The sequence below is a fragment of the Tachypleus tridentatus genome, chromosome 4 (genome assembly GCF_004210375.1).
Source record: "Tachypleus tridentatus isolate NWPU-2018 chromosome 4, ASM421037v1, whole genome shotgun sequence".
NCBI lineage: Eukaryota > Metazoa > Arthropoda > Merostomata > Xiphosura > Limulidae > Tachypleus > Tachypleus tridentatus.
The window spans coordinates 113,139,498-113,160,755 of record NC_134828.1 but is presented as its reverse complement, the minus strand read 5'-3'; the positions used below and the strand labels follow the sequence as shown (position 1 = coordinate 113,160,755).

General features: G+C 31.1%; 1 protein-coding gene across 1 annotated transcript in view; it reads left to right on the top strand.

The window, feature by feature from the left end:
* The window catches only part of LOC143249895 (importin-11-like), a 288,131-nt gene that overhangs the window by 17,751 nt on the left and 249,122 nt on the right, over positions 1–21,258 (top strand). The window contains exons 4-11 of the mRNA XM_076500490.1: positions 1,269–1,472; positions 8,396–8,525; positions 9,471–9,578; positions 9,868–9,938; positions 11,161–11,260; positions 12,487–12,579; positions 13,414–13,569; positions 19,117–19,157. Of these exons, the coding sequence (XP_076356605.1) occupies positions 1,269–1,472; positions 8,396–8,525; positions 9,471–9,578; positions 9,868–9,938; positions 11,161–11,260; positions 12,487–12,579; positions 13,414–13,569; positions 19,117–19,157 (903 nt within the window). The remainder of the gene's footprint in view (positions 1–1,268; positions 1,473–8,395; positions 8,526–9,470; positions 9,579–9,867; positions 9,939–11,160; positions 11,261–12,486; positions 12,580–13,413; positions 13,570–19,116; positions 19,158–21,258) is intronic.

Genomic DNA, 21,258 nt, shown 5'->3' with positions numbered 1-21,258 from the left:
GTATCCTACTCAATCTGGTTTTCTTAATTTGAATTGAAAGTTTTTATTGGCTAAAAAGAAGACCTTTTCCATTTTCTTTTAGCATCGGGGAAACTGATTTAAAGTGACAGGGTGACTGGAATCAGTCAGAGCATCATGAGCTTAACAACCAAGCAAAAAATGCATGATGGTGTCCATTATTTTAAAATTACTTAATAATATGTTGTCAAAATATTAACTGAGCACTTGAATGGAACCAAAAATAGAGAGATCAGTATTTGGTATAATCAATGTCGAGTGTAAACACATTTATGGAGTGTATAATGTTTGGAATTGTCCATTTTTCATGCAGTGATCCTATATTTATGTATGAATATCAAGTATTTGGAATGTTGAAGTACTAATTTATTCATGTGAATTGTTCAGCCAACAAGCAATTTAAAATAGAATAAAATTCGAGCCTAATCTATCATTCAAATTACCCTCTGTCACTGAGTTATACCGTATATATAATAGGTACTCACAACTGTATGAAGCTAAACCTCAATTGTTAGATTTATATTGTCCACAGTTGGTGTGAAATTCCCTGAAACCAGTACACTCAGTGACTAGGGAATAGTGAAATTTAGATTTGACTTCAGATTGATTGCAAATTTATTGTTGGGTTGCATGTGTTTTAACAAACATCTATATTTCACAAAGTACAGATGTTATACGTAATAGGTATATGGAATAATTGTTTTGGGATAATATGGAGAAAAACATCTTGGTGGTTGATTGTAAAGTATTTATAAATAATTTTGAAAATATATTCTGTATGTACTTGTATGCTGTCATTTTCTAATTAAGACTTTCTATTTATTGTATTTAAATTTGTGAACTATTTTCTATGCAGTAATATTTTCAAAGGTAGAAAATGGCTTACATAGTTTGGAATAAGTTAGTTCTCTGGCAGGAAATGATAATATACTTTCTTATTCACTGAACCAAACATTTAAAATTAATTAATTCTTTGTTTTTTTGCAGCTGTAAAGTGTTAATTTATAAGACAACTAATAAATTTAATAGAAAAAAATTGATACCAGAGCATCTAATTGAAATATCCTGCCTAACCTTAAAAGTCTAAGGAAAAGTTAGAGGTTTTAGCTGTTTTTTTGTTGTTATTCTAACATGTAAACTTACATTTTGATTATACATCTATTAAAAAAAAAGAGAAACAAATTTATTGTTGAACAAGTGAACTGTGCATAAAATTTATCTGCAAAACGTTTAGTTTTTTTTTTTTACAGTTAGCTGTACAGCTAGCAGTACTGATTGCTAAGATTGCGAGGTTTGACTGTCCAAAGGAATGGCAGGAACTTTTACCAAGGGTGCTTGAAGCAGTAAGACATAAAGATGAGTTACATCAAGAACGAGCCTTACTGACACTGTATCATGTCGTGAAAGCTTTGTCATCAAAGAGATTAGCAGCTGATCGGAGAATGTTTCATGATGTAAGTTCTTAATGTTGAACTAAATATTCACTTGAATAAATATGAAAGAAATGTTTTTCTTTTATTTATACTCGGGAGCATTTGTTAAATTGAATCAAAACACTTTCACGTACTTGAGTGTGTGAGAACGTAATCTAAAAGTAAGTTCTTAATGTTGAACTAAACATTCACTTGAATAAATATGAAAGAAATGTTTTTCTTTTATTTATACTCAGGAGCATTTGTTAAATTGAATCAAAACACTTTCATGTACTTGAGTGTGTGAGAACGTAATCTAAAAGAGAGAAGAACATCAAGAGTTCAAAATACTTATGGACAAAATTAACCATAAAAATATAGTTCTGTCTTGAGAATTGAATGTCCCAATAATGATAAAGAACCACAGACTTACTTAAGTGGTTGGTCTGTCATAATTTATTAGCTGGAGTATTTGGTTCACAATTTGTGAAATTGAAATCTGATGGAAAGCGCACATGCTCTCTCAGCTTGGGGTGTTATAACATGACTGTCAGTCTTGCTATTTGTTGGTAAAATAGAAGCTCAAGAGTTCACAATGACTGCTTCTGGTTAGTTGCCTTCCTTTTCGTCAGAAGTTCAAAATTTTGGACAGTTACAGATATTTTTAGTAGCTGTGTGATATTTGCAACTTATGCTAATATAATAGTGAACTATAGACAGTGAGTTATAAGTATAATGAAGTGGATTTATTTTTAGAAAACACACTACCTGTTTTAAAGAGCATTGGTGTGCTTTCTTCAAGTGTGATTTATAGTTGTGAATACAGGAGTTATAAACAAGTAAAAAAAAAAAGATCTAAAGGTATAATAATAGGGAATGCTAGTGATAGTATTATAATAAAGGACAAGTTTAAGGCTTGTTGTATATGTCACCAAAAGCTAGATAGATGAACTTGGATAAATTTATGTGATGTTGCACTTTGGCTGTAGATCACCTGCTTTGATTATTTCTAATTGTAGTTTTGGGTTATGAAATGTTTTTCTCAGAATATTTTGTGACCTAATTGAAATTGGTGAGGTGTTAAAAGAGATATGTAAAATTCACCTCTACAAATGTAACCTTGATGTTTCATGCCTTATTTCCAATGAATGTGGTGTTTGTCCTCTATGTTTTTTACCATGTGACCACAGGGTGCTGTACATGCTTTGGCTTTGATTTTTTAGGAAGGTTTTTTTCAGGTTAGGTCATAAGGTGTTTATTTTGTATGAAGGTTTGAATACAACTTTCTAAGTTATTAAATAGACTGGTAATGTAACTGAAAATTTCTTTCATAAAAGAGATTTAAATAATTTATATTTTTTTTATTGTTCACTTGAAAAGACTGGAGTTAGCTTAATATTTTTTACAGTTTTTATGATATTTGGGTTGAAACCTCTATATAATACTGCATTCTTTAAGTAGTTTAATTTGTTGTCTTCTTTGTGAATAAAGTTGTGTAGCATACTTTATATTGGTGAAGTGGAAGGATATTTTGTGTGATGTTGGACCGTATGTGAGGTGGCATGTTGATAGCATGGAGTTTTCTGTATATACTGATTGTCACTTGATTGTTTTTCTTTTTATGTTAAGATCTAAAAGGGGTACAGCTGTTAAATTATATTTCATGAGTGAAAATTATTACATTTGTACTCAAGATGTGTAAGAATTCTGTGAAATTAAGTATATTATCTTCTCGTGTTGCCAGATGCTAAAGATATTATCAGCATATCTTAAACAGGTTTCTTGAAGTTTTTGAATTTTTTCCTAAATAGATTTTCTTTCTTGAAGAGACATGCAAAGGTTACTAAATATATGGGAAATGGAGCTACCATTATTAATCCATTATTTTATTTATAGAACTAGCCTTTGTTCATAAAATAATGGTGTTTATTCAATTTTCTGTTGGGGTGATAAGGTGATCCACAACAGGATTGTCTTATTCTAGTTTTATTCTCTCACAGTGTAAAGTCTGTTTGACTGGTATGGAGGTAAAGATTTTATCTGAAAAGACACCAAGATATCTTTATTTTTATCTACAAAGACTAAAGGGTTTTTTGAGAGAATTGGTTCAGTATTGAGTAAAAGGATTAGCAATATCAAATAGTAATAAGAAATAAATCTGAATTTGAGGAAAGAGGCAAATCACAAAGAACAAAGTGAGAATAAGTGCAGTGAGACACAAGACAATGCTATTCTATAAATTGAAGAGAACTTTATATATGCAAAAACGGCTCGTTTGGGTTCACCTGACGATGACCGAAGAAGGTCGAAACGTTGTTCGCTCTTCTATGTAAAATATTTTCTCAACCCAAACGAGCTGTTTTTACATATATATTTCTCTACAAGTGGGTTTTCTCGACATCACTGAAGAGAACTTTACTCCAGAAGTACTGAGAAAGAATCTAAGTGAGACTGGGAAGTTATAATTATTATATACAGTAAACAATACCATCATCTTTCCAGAGTACATCTGTTATTTATATTGACTCACATTATTGTTTAATATCTTTTTGGGCATTTGTGCCGATATGTTATGAATGAAGAAAACAAAATTCAATTTTTTGACACAATGAAAGATAAATTAGTTCAAATACAGTCTTACCTCCTCTTATCTGCTTTCCCTCAATTTATGGTCTGAAACCTTTCATTACTCCCCTGGGACATTTCCAGATGAACTTAAGGTTCCCACTTTGGTCCACTAAATCTTTTTTATTGGCTTCCACCCTTTGCCTCAATATATGGTTTCTGTGTTGTTGGGGAGGGATGCTTCCTTTGGGGAGGGACATCTTCTCATTCTTCTCTGCAAGATTTATGCCATGACTCTTTTCTTTGTAATACCATACTTGGGAGTCATTCTGATTTATTGGAATCCAGGATTGATGTGGCTAGATTGCATTATTCTTTGTTTTCTCTGGTCACACACATATCTCAACCTCCCACTTCCACCTAGGAGTCACCTGTCATTGTTTTCTGCCTTCCTCCTTCCTTACCCAGACTCTTACACCTTTCTCCTACAATTCTGTCCCTATCTTTGCTTTTTCTGCACCTGAGCTGACTGGTAAGGACTAGATTTCTCCACATTTTTGGTTTTGTGGCAGCATTTCACAACAGATCTGTAAGTTCCATGAGGAGGTCTTTGTTGTCAGTTCTGGGATCTATCTCTCTTTTCCTATTTTCTATCACTTCCTCAGGATCCTTTATTACTTAGTTATCTTATATACACACATGTTTTTTTTTTTTTTTAAATTCTTAATGTTGATGAGTTATGAAACCTTGTTTGTTCAGTTGAGGTTGTGAATGTTTAGAGCTAATTTTGTTTATATATTACTATATATTGCACATCTCAAAACAAGTTGCACTTGTGCACATGTTTTGTTTTTTTTGCCACTCATATCAGATTAATTTCTCCCTTCCAGTGCAAAAAGCACACCTGCTCCAGAAGTACTGAGGTACCATACAGTTGTATTTGATTTTCATGCCAGAGCATATTTGTTCATTTTGAGAGTTTGCTTTCAACTTGGTTTCAGTTTTGTGTGCTTACACTGACTCCTTATCACTTTGCTGTGTGGGATTCTAGCTGTGTGTGAAAGGAGGTAAGACCGTATTGTAAGTTAACATTTTGTTTTCACTGGAAATGTATTTCCAATACCTGCTTACCTTTACTAGCTCACTTTCCACCCTTCCTTTCAACTGCAAGTGTTCTCCTAGAGCCTACCAGCTCTTGAAAGTGAGGATTGTGTGGGAATAGCAGAGGGAGCTAGCTACACCAGTAGAGGTTGTAAAATGTTATTGGTTGACAGTAGTTCCATGATATATACATCTCCAGAAATGGTGTGAAATTGTTGAGGTATATAGACTGTTGTGCTGATCATGAAAATTTTATTAGCAATGTTTCCTTGGCAGAAATAGATTGAGATAGCTTTGTGTGAGAGGATGTATTTTATGGAAATATATATTTATCATTAGAAAATTTTAGCTTTTGATAACACTAACCCTGAGGAAGGCAACAACATTACTAAAACTACTCAGGCGTAACTAATAATAAAGTGGTTATTTCTCACTCTGTCAAAAAAGACATCACTTTTTGTGTTTTTTTTTTAATTAATACATTATTGCTTATTTGACTAGAGCCCCCAGTGGCATAGTGGTAAATGTGTAGTTTTAAAATGCTAAAAATGTGGTTTAAATACCTGTAGTTAGCATAACACAGATAACTCGTGGTCTGGACTTGTGTTTAACAACTAAGCCAAACCATTTGACAGTATAAAATTGTTATATTCTCTGGGTGTCACAAAACCTGCTTTATGGCAAAAGTGCTGCAGAATCGTGTACTGCAATAATCTACAATGATCTCTTTTGTGGAAATGGTTTAGTTGATCCAAATAGAAGATATGTTAAAACAACGAGAAATAAAGATTAGTGCATGTTATCTGCATTGTAGAATCCATCTTTATATTTAAATCTTTGTCAGTGGTTTTTCAAAATTGCATAAAAAGAAAGCATAAACAATTGCAGATCGTAGTTTGTTGTAGAAAGCTTAAAAATATGTTGATTTTTGCATAAATTGCTATTTGTCTGTAAAAATAGTATAATATATATATATATATTATGCTTGCAATCTATTTAATTTAAACTGCCTTACATTGAACCACAGTGGATCCAATTTACGTATCGATGGTGAAGCTGGAATAACGTAGAAGTTATTAACATTCCTCTTACCTTTACTTGTCAGTTTTGTATAAATTCACAAATTATTTTCATTACTGTTACTATTATTATGCATGCCTGCTCATTCAAGTTGTAGCTTATTGACTGTTGGCCAGTACTAATCATATGATCTTGCAAGTTTTCTGGGATAAGCAAATAATTCATTACACACATATTTGTTGTATCACATTCTTTCAACTGTCTTTTTATCGTATCACATTGTTTCAACTGTTTCTTTATCGTATCACATCGTTTCAATTGTTTCTTCATTGTATCACATTTTTTCAACTGTTTCTTTATCATATCACATTGTTTCAACTTTCTCTTCATTGTATCACATTGTTTCAACTTTCTCTTTATCGTATCACATTGTTTCAACTTTCTCTTTATCGTATCACATTGTTTCAACTTTCTTTTCATCATATCACATTGTTTCAACTTTCTTTTCATTGTATCACATTGTTTCAACTTTCTTTTCATTGTATCACATTGTTTCAACTTTCTTTTCATCGTATCACATTGTTTCAACTTTCTTTTCATCGTATCACATTGTTTCAGCTTTCTTTTCACATTGTTTCAACTTTCTTTTCATCGTATCACATTGTTTCAACTTTCTTTTCATCGTATCACATTGTTTCAACTTTCTTTTCATCGTATCACATTGTTTCAACTTTCTCTTCATCGTATCACATTCTTTCAACTTTCTTTTTATTGTATCACATTGTTTCAACTTTCTCTTCATCATATCACATTGTTTCAACTATCTCTTCATTGTATCACATTGTTTCAACTTTCTCTTTATCATATCATATTGTTTCAACTTTCTCTTCATCATATCACATTGTTTCAACTTTCTTTTTATTGTATCACATTGTTTCAACTTTCTTTTTATTGTATCACATTGTTTCAACTTTCTTTTTATTGTATCACATTGTTTCAACTTTCTCTTTATCGTATCACATTGTTTCAACTTTCTCTTCATCATATCACATTCTTTCAACTTTCTTTTTATTGTATCACATTGTTTCAACTTTCTTTTTATTGTATCACATTGTTTCAACTTTCTTTTTATTGTATCACATTGTTTCAACTTTCTTTTTATTGTATCACATTGTTTCAACTTTCTTTTTATTGTATTACATTGTTTCAACTTTCTCTTTATCGTATCACATTGTTTCAACTTTCTCTTCATCATATCACATTCTTTCAACTTTCTTTTCATCGTATCACATTGTTTCAACTTTCTTTTTATTGTATCACATTGTTTCAAGTTTCTCTTCATCGTATCACATTGTTTCAACTGCCTCTTTATAAATGCAGTAACTTTGTATATATTCAAACTTGCTACTTGTCCTACCTAATGTTAACTATTATAAAACCAGTGAAGTCTGTTATTACATTACAGTTTTTGTCCATCAAGTGTCAGTGTGTAGAGGTTTTAAAATTATGCTTTCAACTCCACACTGGCCAACTTTCAATAAAACGTATTTTTAAGTTGCTACTTCTAGAATAAATGCCTCTGATCTCAACAAAGTATTCACAGAAATATACATCTGAAGTTTATTATAATTTAAATTAAAATTACATGATGTTTCTGTCAACTAAAGCTATTAATTATCTGTTAACAAAATGTATTTAAATAAGTATATCAAATTAAATGTTCTTGAACAAATGGTAAGACAAATTTACATGTCATAATATTATTTAATGGACTTAGTTGAGTAGGTTAAAGAAATGGATGGGATGTAATTACCTGACTGAATAGGTTATATATGTGTGATACCTAAACTTAGTTAAGTGGATTAGAGAAGCTTTGAAACACTTTCACCTAGTTTTGTAAGATGAAATGTAAAGCTATATTTACCAAGCTGAATAACTTTGGAAACTGTGAAACCACTTTTATCTAAGGTACTTATCTCGTAGAAAAGGTGAAGTCAGAAATTATTTTTATTTTATTGAGAAGGTTGAAAAATTGTCCCAAGAAATGTAATGTACCTTTTGAACTGGATTAAAAAATCCCTCTCTATTTACTTAATTAAATATCCATTTGTATCACAAATTTCTGTGGGTTGTATGTTTAATTTGTGTGAATATAAAAAACAATTTAATACATTGTGATTTTCACAAGAAAATTGAAATGTTTTTATCAATTTTGGTCTCTCTAAGTTGTAAAATTGTATTTGTGTTTGAGACTCATTTCGACTTTCTTTCTGATATAGCTGACGGTGAACATTTTCAACTACATTCTATACTTATGGGACAACCATATGCAACAAATACTTCACTTAATTTCCCAGAAGGACTTCAATGTATCTGCTTCTTTAGAGAAGTCATTGTTGTCATTAAGAGGTAAGTGCATAGTAACATTATTCTGTAAACCAGAGTTCTAAATATAAAGTAGTGTTTATATGTTTTTATGTTGAACAATTTTAGTTATGATTTATGTTATGTCACTGATTAATCTTTTTTATTTTTTACTGTAAATTTGAAATTAGTTTGATTTTTCTAAATACACTCTCTTCATGGTATAAAACCCATTTGCAGTACAGGTAAGTGACATCTTTGTGTTTTTTGCTTTTTTTTAAATTTTACCTGGAAACTTGAACTTTAGAAATTCTTGTTACCACATGGTTAGGTCTCTGCATATTTCAATCATAAAATAGATTAAATCCCACTTAACCACACACACACACACAAAATTTTAGAAATGTACAAAGTTTGTTACTCTACAAAGGAAGATGGTAAAGCAATTATGTTTATGCAAAGAAATTAATGAAAATATGATTGAATTTAATAGCTGAACTATTAAATTAATTATTATTATAAATTGTTTTATAGATGTGTAATAATAAATTCAGCCATTTCATGATATAAAAGAGTGACTTAGTTACTTGGTTAAAACATTTTTAGTGTATTTCTAGAAAAGTTTGTGTATGTGTGTGTTTGTTACTATTTGTGTGTAATCCCTTTACATTGGCTTCTTCAAACAACTAATTAAAACATGTTTTCTCAACTTTTATTTATATATCCTAGAAAATCATAACATGTAAAGTTTGTTTGTGCTGGATGTTTCAAAAATGAAATGGTAAAACAAACTGAAGGCCATTTGGTTAAAATATTGATGAAATTTCCTGTTTTTAGTAGTGGAAGAAAATGAATATCTTTTCCTAAAATTACATTACTTTCTATTTGTATTTTGAATTTATAATTTTGATTTTAAATATAAATATTGCTGCTAAATTTGTGATTAGAGTTGAATAGCTTATTAGTAAGTTACGTTATATCTTTTTGAAGTGCTAAGAAAACTCATTGTGCATGGCATGAAGAGTCCTCACGAGGTGCAGGATGCTGTTCGTTTCATGAGTCTTGTCTTCCATAGGATTCCAGAATTTCTACATTGCAGTAAGTAACTGTAGGCTCAAAAATGGTGAAATGTTTACAGGTGACACAAAACTATTTGTGTTTGTGGATAGAACTTATTCTTGAGTGTCATAGTGTGGAAGATAAGGGAACTTGGAATATTGGCTTTAGTAATAACTTCAATGATAGAGATAAAATTTCCATGATTGTATTGAATGTTTAAGCATGCTGTTGCAGCTGTTTCAATGATCATTAACTCCAGGATATTACTCTCAAAAGTTTTTGTTTTTTGTTTAATCTTACATGATATTGTGCGAATATTTTTTCATAGGAAAAGCCCTAGAGGACAGGAACAATCTTAGAGAGCTGCTTGAGAAATCTTTAATTGTTCTAACTAAAGTAGTAAGTTCCATCTTTTGATGTTAAAAGCTGATGTTAAAAATATATTGTAAACTAATACTTTTATGATGATCATTTTGCATGTTTTACTTTGTGTAGAAATGTTTTGTTTATTGCAATATAGGTGTGTGTATGTATGTATGCATTTCTTTGTAAAAATGTTTTCATTTTTAATATAATTAAATAAATATACATTTGTTCACTGGAGCCTGGTCATGGTTACCTAGTGCCAGTATATTAGACTGGTATTAATATGTTTCACACATACCCCGAACTGGTTGAATAGTAAGACTAAAGACTTGTAACACTGAAAACTGGGTTTCTATACTCATGACAGGTACATCATAGGTAACCCAAACAAAAAAAAAACTTTGTTCTTTCAATAGTATGCTCTGGGTGCATTACAAGACTAACAGCCAATCCCAATTGTTGTGAAAAGAAATCACTTCAGGTGGTGGATGCTGCAAACTAGTTGCCTTCTATCTCATTTGTATTGGGCTGAGGAATAATTTGTGAGCGTTTTTTCAAGTTAAAAAAATATATTCATAAATGAAACGCTTTCGCAAAATATTTCATGTCATTTGGTAGATAATTTTTTGCTCTAATAGATGGTGTGTTTGATTTTAATATGTCTTTAATTTTTGCTTTCATTTTCAGCTCATTAAATGGAATGTCAAGTGGATAAAATCGAGCATTTTCGACACCATCTGCTTTTCGCATTTAATTTCTTGCAATTACATTTACAACAATGCATACTATATACCTAGGTATTACATGAAATAAAGTATCATAATAAATGTTTTGGGTGTAATGTGTTCATGCATTGAAGTATTGTATAGTCTTGCATGTAATGCTTGAATGAAATTATTTAAAAACGCTCACGAATTATTCCTCAACCTAATAGTTCTAGATTAGGGACAGATATGTCTAATTCATGGGAATTTTTTAGCTGGAAATTTAGTCCATTTTGTGTGCATGAGGTGTTTTTCAGATAAACAAACAAGCAAATATCTGTAGAAAGTTTTCAAATGAATCTATTCTAGAAGAAAAAAGAAATAAAAATTTTTTGTATCCTATGTTTTAGTCAGTAAACTTTATTGGTTATGATGTTTAAAATGTGTTGTTATTTTGAACTGTTGTGTATAGCAATCTTACAAGTAATATGTTTGTATTTTTTTGCTTGGTTCATTTAAATGTTACAAAAGATATTCATTTCTTCAACCAGCTACATGATGTTCTTGAGCTTCATCCATTCTCGTTCGTTCAGTTCATTAGGTCGTCTCTGGAATGTACTGTTTCTCTTTGTTTCACTCCAGCTGGGGAAGGTAGGTTTGACAGTGGTGATCAATTTCCTAAGTGTCTTTTTTTCATATTTTTGTTTCAATGTGATTATGTATGTTTTCATTTAATTCTTAATTTAAAAAACTGAAAAATACATAGGATTAATTACTTGCATGTAAAATTTATTCTTAGTTAAAATTTTTGTAGATATTTTGATAATAACAAAATGTCAAAACATTAAAGATTTCTTTATAAAAGTTAGATAATTTCAGTGTATGAATTTTTATATGGCTCACTATCCTTCTTGTTAGTATGAACTCCAAACCATGTGAACATCATTAGACTAATGTTTATGTGTTCATTAATAATATATTCAAATAGCTTTTTTCTGAAATAAATTTCTATAAAACATATTACAAAACAAGTCTAAAACATTAAAAGTTAGAGTTTTGAAATGTATTACGTCGAGTCGAGTCGTGTGAGATATAGATGCACTTTATACTTTATGTACTTTATAGTGGTGGTTTTTACCTTCCTGAACTAGTTTTACTTTTATATATGTGGGGGTGTTACACTAAAATGGGGAAGATGGGGCTCTTCTAAAAGTTATGTATAAATGAGTGACCCAGTGCTGTAGGGGAGCTTCAAGGTTAGTTATATGTACAACATATTTTAGCATTAATATTTGGTACTCTGTATTTCTCAGGTGTTTTCAGGAATTCTACTTCAGTGTGACAACAATTAATTAATGTTATAGGTTTATGAATTTATTTGTCTGTGAACTCCTCTGATAGTTTTGGAACTGGTAGGACTATTCTTGACAGATGGGCTTTGGGATTGCCTGGGTAATATCCTTATTTATATAATGTGGTCTCTCCTACCAAGGAGAATAAAGTGTTTCAGAAGCCACTTGGGTATAGTGGGAGTCTGGAGTCAGTTTTTAGGGAGCCCTATGTAGGATACTGTTTCTACCTCCTGAGCTAACAGGACCAAACATGTCACACATGGTCAGTTACTGTAGACAGGCATAATAGCAATGTTTATTTTAGGATATGAATCTCTTCAAAGTTGTGATAGAAGTAATTGGGGATAATGGAGAAACTTGTTTAGTACAGTAGGGCCCTTGAACTCCACAGCAGAACGCAGGTGTTTCATGCTAGTAAATATGTGTTGCAATGGAGATTTAAATTGGTGTTGCTAGTGGGTCTTACATATAGGTGACATCTCTGTTGGGAAAGTTCAGTAACTCTTGTAATTTTATCCTTGTTAGGTTTGCTTTTTGAGAGATTTAGAGTCCAGTGTTTAAACTTGATCAAAGGAATTTTGTTTTGCCCTGAATACAAACCAGCTAAAGTAATTGAAGGTAAGTTAGCTTTTACATTTTGAGTATATTCTTGTTGAAAAGCTGAGAAGTTTTTCGTAATCTGTATGTTAAGTGAAAGTCAGTTAATTACTATGGATGAAAGTATCTTTTGTAACATTTCAGTTGACTTGGTTTCTTGGGGATTCTTAGTATTTGAGCCCAAACTGGTTTCCTTTAAGAAAGTTTGTTTGTTTCCTTTATATTGTAGTTATTAATTGTATTTGTTGATTCCCAAGAATAAAACTCTGTTACCAGTAATGTGTATAGTTTTCCTGATGGATTGACGAACAAAGATGTTTTCAAGTAAAAAGAAATCTTAGGCTACATCAAAATAAATAAAGATGAATATTTTGGAACTGTGAGAGCAGAACTGTTGGTATAGAACAACAGTGATTAGAGTTAAATTATAAATATGTGTAATATTTGGTTTCAGTATTTTAAAAACCTGACCAAAATAGAAAGATTTTATATAAGGTTAAGAAACTAGGAGTACAATAAAGTAGGTTTAGTTGGAAAGTAAAGATTTCTTTGTAGAGTTGCAGTGACAAGTTTCAAGTATTATTAATTACTTTTTGAAGTGTGAACTTGGTCCTATAATATTAGATATTTTTTTAAACATAAAACGGTACTCGTAGACTCATCAAGTTAAGCTGATGTTTTTGAAAGAAGATATTTTTTTTCTGGAACCATCACTTTCTGAGACGTTTGTGTGTGTGTGTGTGTTATACTAGTTAAGTAATAAGTCATATTTGATATATTAACCTTCTCACCAATTTTGTTATCTTTCTGTATAACAGTTTATTTATCATTTATGCTTTTAATTTGTCTTTTTAGAAACCAAAGAACCTGCCACACTAGAAGCCCATCGTATCAAAATGGAATTTTTTTCTTATTCTACTTTAACAGAAATATGTCGGAGGCTATTGACAAATTATTTTCTTTTAACTGAAGAAGACTTAGAAGCTTGGGATAACGACGCAGAAGAATTTGGTGAGTTATCAGAATAAATTTTAAGTGATATACATTGAATTATTAATATAACATTCTGTTATGGTTTGCAGCCTACCAGAGTGTTAACAAAAGTATTGAATTATTTTCTTAGCACTGTCTTTCAACAACAGAAATGAAGTTTTTTTTAACCTTACATTTTTAGGTCCTTCAGAAATATCCATTCATATTTAATTTTCTTAAACATGATTTTGATCAACTGAGATATTAAATGAAATATGAGACATAAATTATGTTAAATAACTGCTTTAATAGAACATAATACCCAATATGGTATCTTACTGACACTCATAGAACAGTTTTCCTTGACTTGTACTGCCCCTATATTGTGAAATCTTTGCTCACCACTAGCCATTATATTCCCATGTATTTTTACACGTTTTATCTGCACCATAGCATGGAAATGAGCATGCAAGAACCCTCTACCAGTAGGAGTGCAACACACCCTTCTAGTATAGCTGATTTCTTCTATACTGTAGAACCCAAGATTCACTTTTCAGACTTTTCTCGCTGTTTTGATTAATTAATTTTCTGTTTCATTGCTATTGCTTTTGTGATTTTTAATTTTCAGCATTAAAATTTTTTGTTGCCTTCTTTGTGATTGCTCAAGTCCACTTTCCAACAAGTTTAATAACTTCATTCCTTTTTTGAGGTGTGCTATTATCACTCATGTATGATACCATTATTTATCAGATTCAAGTTAAAATGTGTCGTCCACATGCTTGCAACTGGTCTAGTGTTACTGACTATCACTGATTTTGTTAAATTTGACCTGGACTCATTTTTTAGTATAAATTATTGCAGAATAGTGACACACAACCCTTCTCTTGCTTATGGTATTACTGTCTGTTAAAATGGCTTTAGTTTCAACTTTATCAGTCAAGGGAGTTTTCATACTGATTCTGTCATCGTTGTTGTGGAGTCTCGAACTGTGGATCCACTTTTCCATTTTTAGACGTAGTATCACAGGTATGATATTATTTTTGTCCCACATGTCAGTTAGCATGCTGTGTCTTAATGCTATAGAAGCAGTAGTTTCAACTATTCCAGTGTTTTATTTCCATCTTTCTGTAGTCCTCAGAAACACATGGGATATGCATCCTATTCTAGATTTTTCCAGTCTGAATCATTCTATGGATGATTCTCAGTTCATCATGAAGTCCAACCTGTCCCTTCGATGTGCATTTTCTTCTGCTCTTTATTTGACAAAGAAGAATGGGTTTTATGCTTTTGTATACACCTCATTGGAATCTTCACTATGTTTATCAGTTCTGTGTTCTTCTTTACAGACTTACCTCACCACATTTATCATTTCTGTGTTCTTCTTTATGAACTTACTTCACTAGATTTATCAGTTCTGTGTTCTTCTTTAAGAACTTACCTCACCACATTTATCAGTTCTGTGTTCTTCTTTACGAACTTATTTCACTACATTTATTAGTTCTGTGTTCTTCTTTACGAACTTACCTCACTACGTTTATTAGTTCTGTGTTCTTCTTTACGAACTTACCTCACCACATTTATCAGTTCTGTGTTCTTCTTTACGAACTTACCTCACTACATTTATCAGTTCTGTGTTCTTCTTTAAGAACCTACCTCACCACATTTATCAGTTCTGTGTTCTTCTTTAAGAACTTACCTCACTACGTTTATCAGTTCTGTGTTCTTCTTTAAGAACTTACCTCACTACGTTTATCAGTTCTGTGTTCTTCTTTAAGAACTTACCTCACTATGTTTATCAGTTCTGTGTTCTTCTTTAAGAACTTACCTCACCACATTTATCATTTCTGTGTTCTTCTTTATGAACTTACCTCACTACATTTATCAGTTCTGTGTTCTTCTTTAAGAACTTACCTCACTATGTTTATCAGTTCTGTGTTGTTCTTTATGAACTTACCTCACTATGTTTATCAGTTCTGTGTTTTTCTTTAAGAACTTACCTCACTATGTTTATCAGTTCTGTGTTGTTCTTTATGAACTTACCTCACTATGTTTATCAGTTCTGTGTTGTTCTTTATGAACTTACCTCACTATGTTTATCAGTTCTGTGTTGTTCTTTATGAACTTACCTTATCAGTTCACTTATTATCAGTTTGTGTTGTTCTTCTTTAAGAACTTACCTCACTACGTTTATCAGTTCTGTGTTCTTCTCTCACGAACTTACCTTATCAGTTCTGTGTTGTTCTTCATTACCTCACTACGTATCAGTTCTGTGTTCTTCTTTAAGAACTTACCTCACTATGTTTATCAGTTCTATGTTGTTCTTTATGAACTTACCTCACTATTAGTCGGGCATGTATAATAGGTCTGCCTGCACCTGCCCCCCCCCCCCTCCCTTCACGCATGATCCTCTGAAACCAACTTTTTTTGAAAGTTTTTAGGATACTTTTGAAGATTAAATATGTTTCCGGTTGCGCTTTCATGGTATAAGGGGGTTTTCGGGCCCTTTTCAAAATGGCTGCCACCGAAAATCGTAATTACACAATATATATGAAATGATCATTATTTGCATCCATTTTGCCTATAATATTTAAATTGTTGTTATTCACTTATGTATAAAGCACAAATTGGACCAAAATATGGAATTTTGAAATTTTGTGACATGGCAGAAATCCAAGATGGCGGGCAAATTTTGGTGCATATTCGCAAAATCATTCATAACTTTTGAACCTGCTCTTCATGTCTGCCCTTATCAGGTTTAAATAGAACTCTTTTTGTCATTAGCACCCTCATGTTTTTACAGATAGTTCATCTATTCCCCTTTCAATGGAATTTGGTTTCTCTGTCGTAGATGTGTTGATAATTTCTGATTTAGGAGATTTCACTTTTGCAAGAAACTTGATATCTGAATTGGTATTTAAAACTGAGGTGTCACCACCCTCTGTTGGATTTTCTATCATTAAATTTCCTTTAATTAATGAATGCTCTCCTACACAGATGAAGACCAGTGCTGGATGATTTTTGTGATGTATGAAATTTTTTATAATAGGACAAATAAATATTATGGTATTGCTACTTTTCATGAGAAATTACTTAGGGGTTTTTCAACATGTTGAATGAAACAGTTGTTTTTGTACTTTCTGACAATGGTAGCATTATAGTTTATATTAACAAGTTCAGTGATACTTGTACCAGAGACACTTGTGCCAAGGTCAAAGAGTTTCATTGATGGGCACATTCATGGTTTATTAATTGAAAAATCTTTAATATTCTAGGATTATTGAATATTTTGACAGAACTGCTTTATTTGGCTGTACAATGTTAATGATAGAATTGACTCACACATCTGTTCTGATAGAGTAAAGTTCCTCTATTGTTAATTCTCTAGGCACAGCATGGAATCATAAGTTTACTTCTTTACTTCAGCTCACCTGTTCTGCATGTTTCATCTCTAGGATAGATGCTTTTGTCCAGAACTAATTTGATCTGCTGCAGTTTGTTTATTCTCTGACAAGGATCCTCAAACATGCATTGTAAACTTTCTTTTATAACTTGTCAGCTTTGTATGTTAGTTCCATTTTGGCCAACTTAATAATGGTTTCTTCATTTTAGGATAAAAGAGTTAGGCCTTCCATTTCTTAATATTGCTTACATATCCTGTTCACTCCTAGAATATCATTGTTCTGTAATAACCTATTTATAAGGTTAATATCATGTGTCAAGGCTACATATTCACACTTATCTTCTTCTGTTTGTAACTTAGTGAAGTTTATTTCCTCTTCTACTAGAATAAGACACTATTTGTGTGTTTTGGTCATGTTGTTTAATAATGATACTCATGAAAACAGAATGTTTTGTTATTTTCAGACCATAGCCTTTAGTAATGATACATTTAGAAACTAAGGACTGATCTTTAAGTAGATTAGGCCATAAGTAATAATACTATCAAAATGTTAAGACCCTTATTTATATAGACCATTAACTTTAGTAAATATATGATCCAAAACATGATATATATATGTGACTGATTCTGGACAAAGGAAGTCCAAGAATAGCATTAGAACTTGATCCTTAAGTGTAGTTAAATTTAGTTCTCTTAAATATAATCTTTACTTAACTTGATTATAATTAATAACCCAGTGATGATGAGAAAACCCACTTGTAGAGAAAAATATATACATAAAAACATTAATCACATTCAATCATTCAAACATTCAATTACATTAACTCTATACATCCCAACATTAACTTCACATGTGAACAGGAAGAAAGCAATCAAATATCATTTCTTAACCTCAAAATTACAAGAACTGATACACAATTTAAAACAGAAATCCACTGAAAAATCACCCATACTGGACTATACATTCCTTGGGACTCAGCACATGAAACAAAACAAACACTCAACATACTAAGAAACCAAATAAACACAGCCATAAAACTATGCTCACCAGATAAAATTAACGATGAATTGGACAAAATAAAACAATACTTCATCAACATCAATAAGTTTCTTCCACAAACCGTAGAAAACATTACATGCACACATCTAGATAAAAAGCAAAATCAACCAACAAAAGTAAATATATCCCATGAATTAAATAATCACAAAGCCATATACTGCTGTATACCATATATTCACGACATCAGCAGAAAAATAACCAACATTTGGCAAAAACTAGTAACAAAATATGACATTCCAGTTAATACCAAATTTATTCAAAAACCAGGCACAAAACTAAGGTCTATACTATGTAAAATCTACACTGACAAAAACCACACCAACATTATTTATAAAATACAATGTGATAACTGTCACAACTTCTATTTTGGAGAAACAAGTAAAAAAAATGGAAACCAGATTCAAAGAACACAAAAAGTCATCTTCACACGTTTTTGAACACTGCAAACCAAATAAACACAACATAACCATAGAAAACACCTAAATACTAAATAAAGAAACAAACAAATGCAAAATTAAAGAAGCCTTACTTATACAACAACTCAAGCCTAAAATAAGCAAATACAAAAGAACACCTTTATACCTATATTAATAAATATAATCAAACATCTAAGCATGCCCTCTACATTCATACACTCAGTTACACAACCCCCTTTAAACATGTGGTCAACTATTGGTCAGTTACCTCTTTCTTTCATTGTGAACCTGACGATGACCGAAGAAGGTTGAAACGTTGTTTGCTCCTTTACATAACCAAATTTTCTCAACCCAAACAAGCCGTTTATACATATATAATTAATAACCCAGTTTTATATCAAACGTCAATATGAAGTTTTACTTATATCACGACTGAGCAAGTGTTTGTCTATAGATCTTAACTTTTATTAATAAGGTACAGAAAAGTGTGTAATAACTTTGTTAAACAGTTTTGGAAATATTGTATTAATCAACATTTAAGTTGGTTTCACAAAATTTGTTATACTTTATTGATTGATTGATGTTGAAAATTTTTAATTTGTGACTTATATTTATAATGATAAAGTTATTATTGTTCTCCAATAATTATATTTTAATAATTCAAATAATTAAAAAAAAACGATTGGTGTAAAACTTAAGTTTCATTTCAGCAACTGATGAGGGAGGAGAGACGTGGAAGTTCAGTTTAAGGGTAGGTCTGACAGCTTCAGTTGTCCACTTGATTTATCTGATTGAAATAAATCACACATTTATATATAATTAGTTGATAAACATTTATGTACAATAAGGGTGTAGCCAAAGAAGGATTGGGGGTGGAGAAAGGAGTAATCTAACATCCTTAAAAGTATAAAATGTCCATTGTTTCCTGATTTTTTAAAATAAACACTTAATTTCCATATAAATCATTGAAATTCTTTGTAAAGAAGTCTTGTGTTTTTAGGAAAAAGACCCCATTCTGTGAATCTCTGTACTATACCATTTAAGAATGTTCTTGTTTATTATAATATAAAAAAACTAATGTTGTTAAATAATCACATAGTAGGTAACTACTTAGAGCAGTGTTTTTGAGTTAACTATGGATGACTGTTCAGTATCTGTAATACAAACTTGTAAGCTCACTAGTATTGCTTCTGGGTATAACAGTGGACTGTGGCTAATCTGGTTAAATGCCTTAACGTTTTTGTTGTTGTTGAATTATGATAATTTGCAAGTGCAGGACATTGTCCAAAATTGATCTCTTCTGTGAAGGTTACAAGGTTTTGTGATACAAAATTATTTTGTTACATTATTACTAAATTATGTAAATGTGATATTTTTACAATTGAAGAAAGTTTGGGTGAACTAAGAAAAGACGTGATTTCAATAAGGAAGAACAGGCTACTTTATGGCTATCTGTCATTTGAAGACCAGATATTATGTTATCTGAAGAAATCTAAGAAAGCAGTGGTCCATTGCAGCTAATATAGAAATTTTCTTTGGAAATGAATAAAATAATTCATAAGCTTTCCCCACAACACGTAACTAAATTGAAGACGATCAGCTAAAGGCTTTATGGGAATTATCTTGCATGTGTCACACAGTATTAGGTTATAACGTTGGGTGAAACGTATATATATTAGTGACTGAAACAAGGTGGGCAATTTATGAATATTGTACTTAATAAAGTACTTAAGAAAACTGAATAAAACGTGTCATAAAATCATTCATGCTTTTTTTCAGGTCACAGCTATGATTGTAAATTAAACGTGTCTACTGGAAATCATTGAATTTAATTTGAAATATAGGAGTAATTAGTTGAAACATCATGTTTCTTATAGAGAACACCCTATTGAAAAAGAAATGATACATTTATACTCTACTGTGCAGTGAGGAAATAAATATCTTTATAAAGATTGATTACTAATAAGGTATGGTTCCATCTAGATGATGCATCCAGCCAAACATTCCAGTAAATATGTCTGTTCTGTACAACATACAATATGTAAGTTATCCACAAAAACATTAGTTAAACCACCAGATGTGCGTGTCTTTGAAGTAATCAAGTGGGTTTTCGAAACTTTGGCCACATATCATTGAGCGACTTTGGAAAGCATACACATAAGTAAGCTAACATTTACATTGATGTATTTTACAAAAGAGTGTACATTGAACTGAAAAGCCAGTACATGAAACATTGTTACTTGTAAATGAAGGAGTTGTGAGAGCTCTGTATCTTAACCATAGATCCTGAGCACTCCTGTATATCTGCAAGATGGTAAACAGTGTTTTCATTTACAAATGTAAAGATTTTCTGTATTTTTTAAAACGTGATATTCATTAAAGATTCTAACCTTATATGTTCATGATAGCAAATATTATTCCATTAAGACTTTATCAGAAATATTTACATTTTTGATCTGGTTTTATGCAAAATATAATTATTTCAATTTTATATTATATTTTGTTTACCATTCATCTAGTATAATGTTCTTTTACAATATTAAGTACATTTCAGTGAAAATTTCATAGTAACATAGCTTATGCCTTAATGATATTAACTTTATAAGACAATTTATTATAAATTCTCTTTTTGTAATATCTAGTTATTCCTTACAGGTAATAATGAGTCTAACTTATTTTTAATGACATGAAATCTGTTGGAACCTGGTGTGCCTTACAGAGAACATTCTATTGAACAAGTTAGACTTTTAAAAATTATATCATAGTTGGGTGTGTCCTAGTGTTTGTCATGTTAGGCTGGTGATTGGAAGATTCAAGGTTAAAGCCACTAAATACATACCATTGAAAAATTT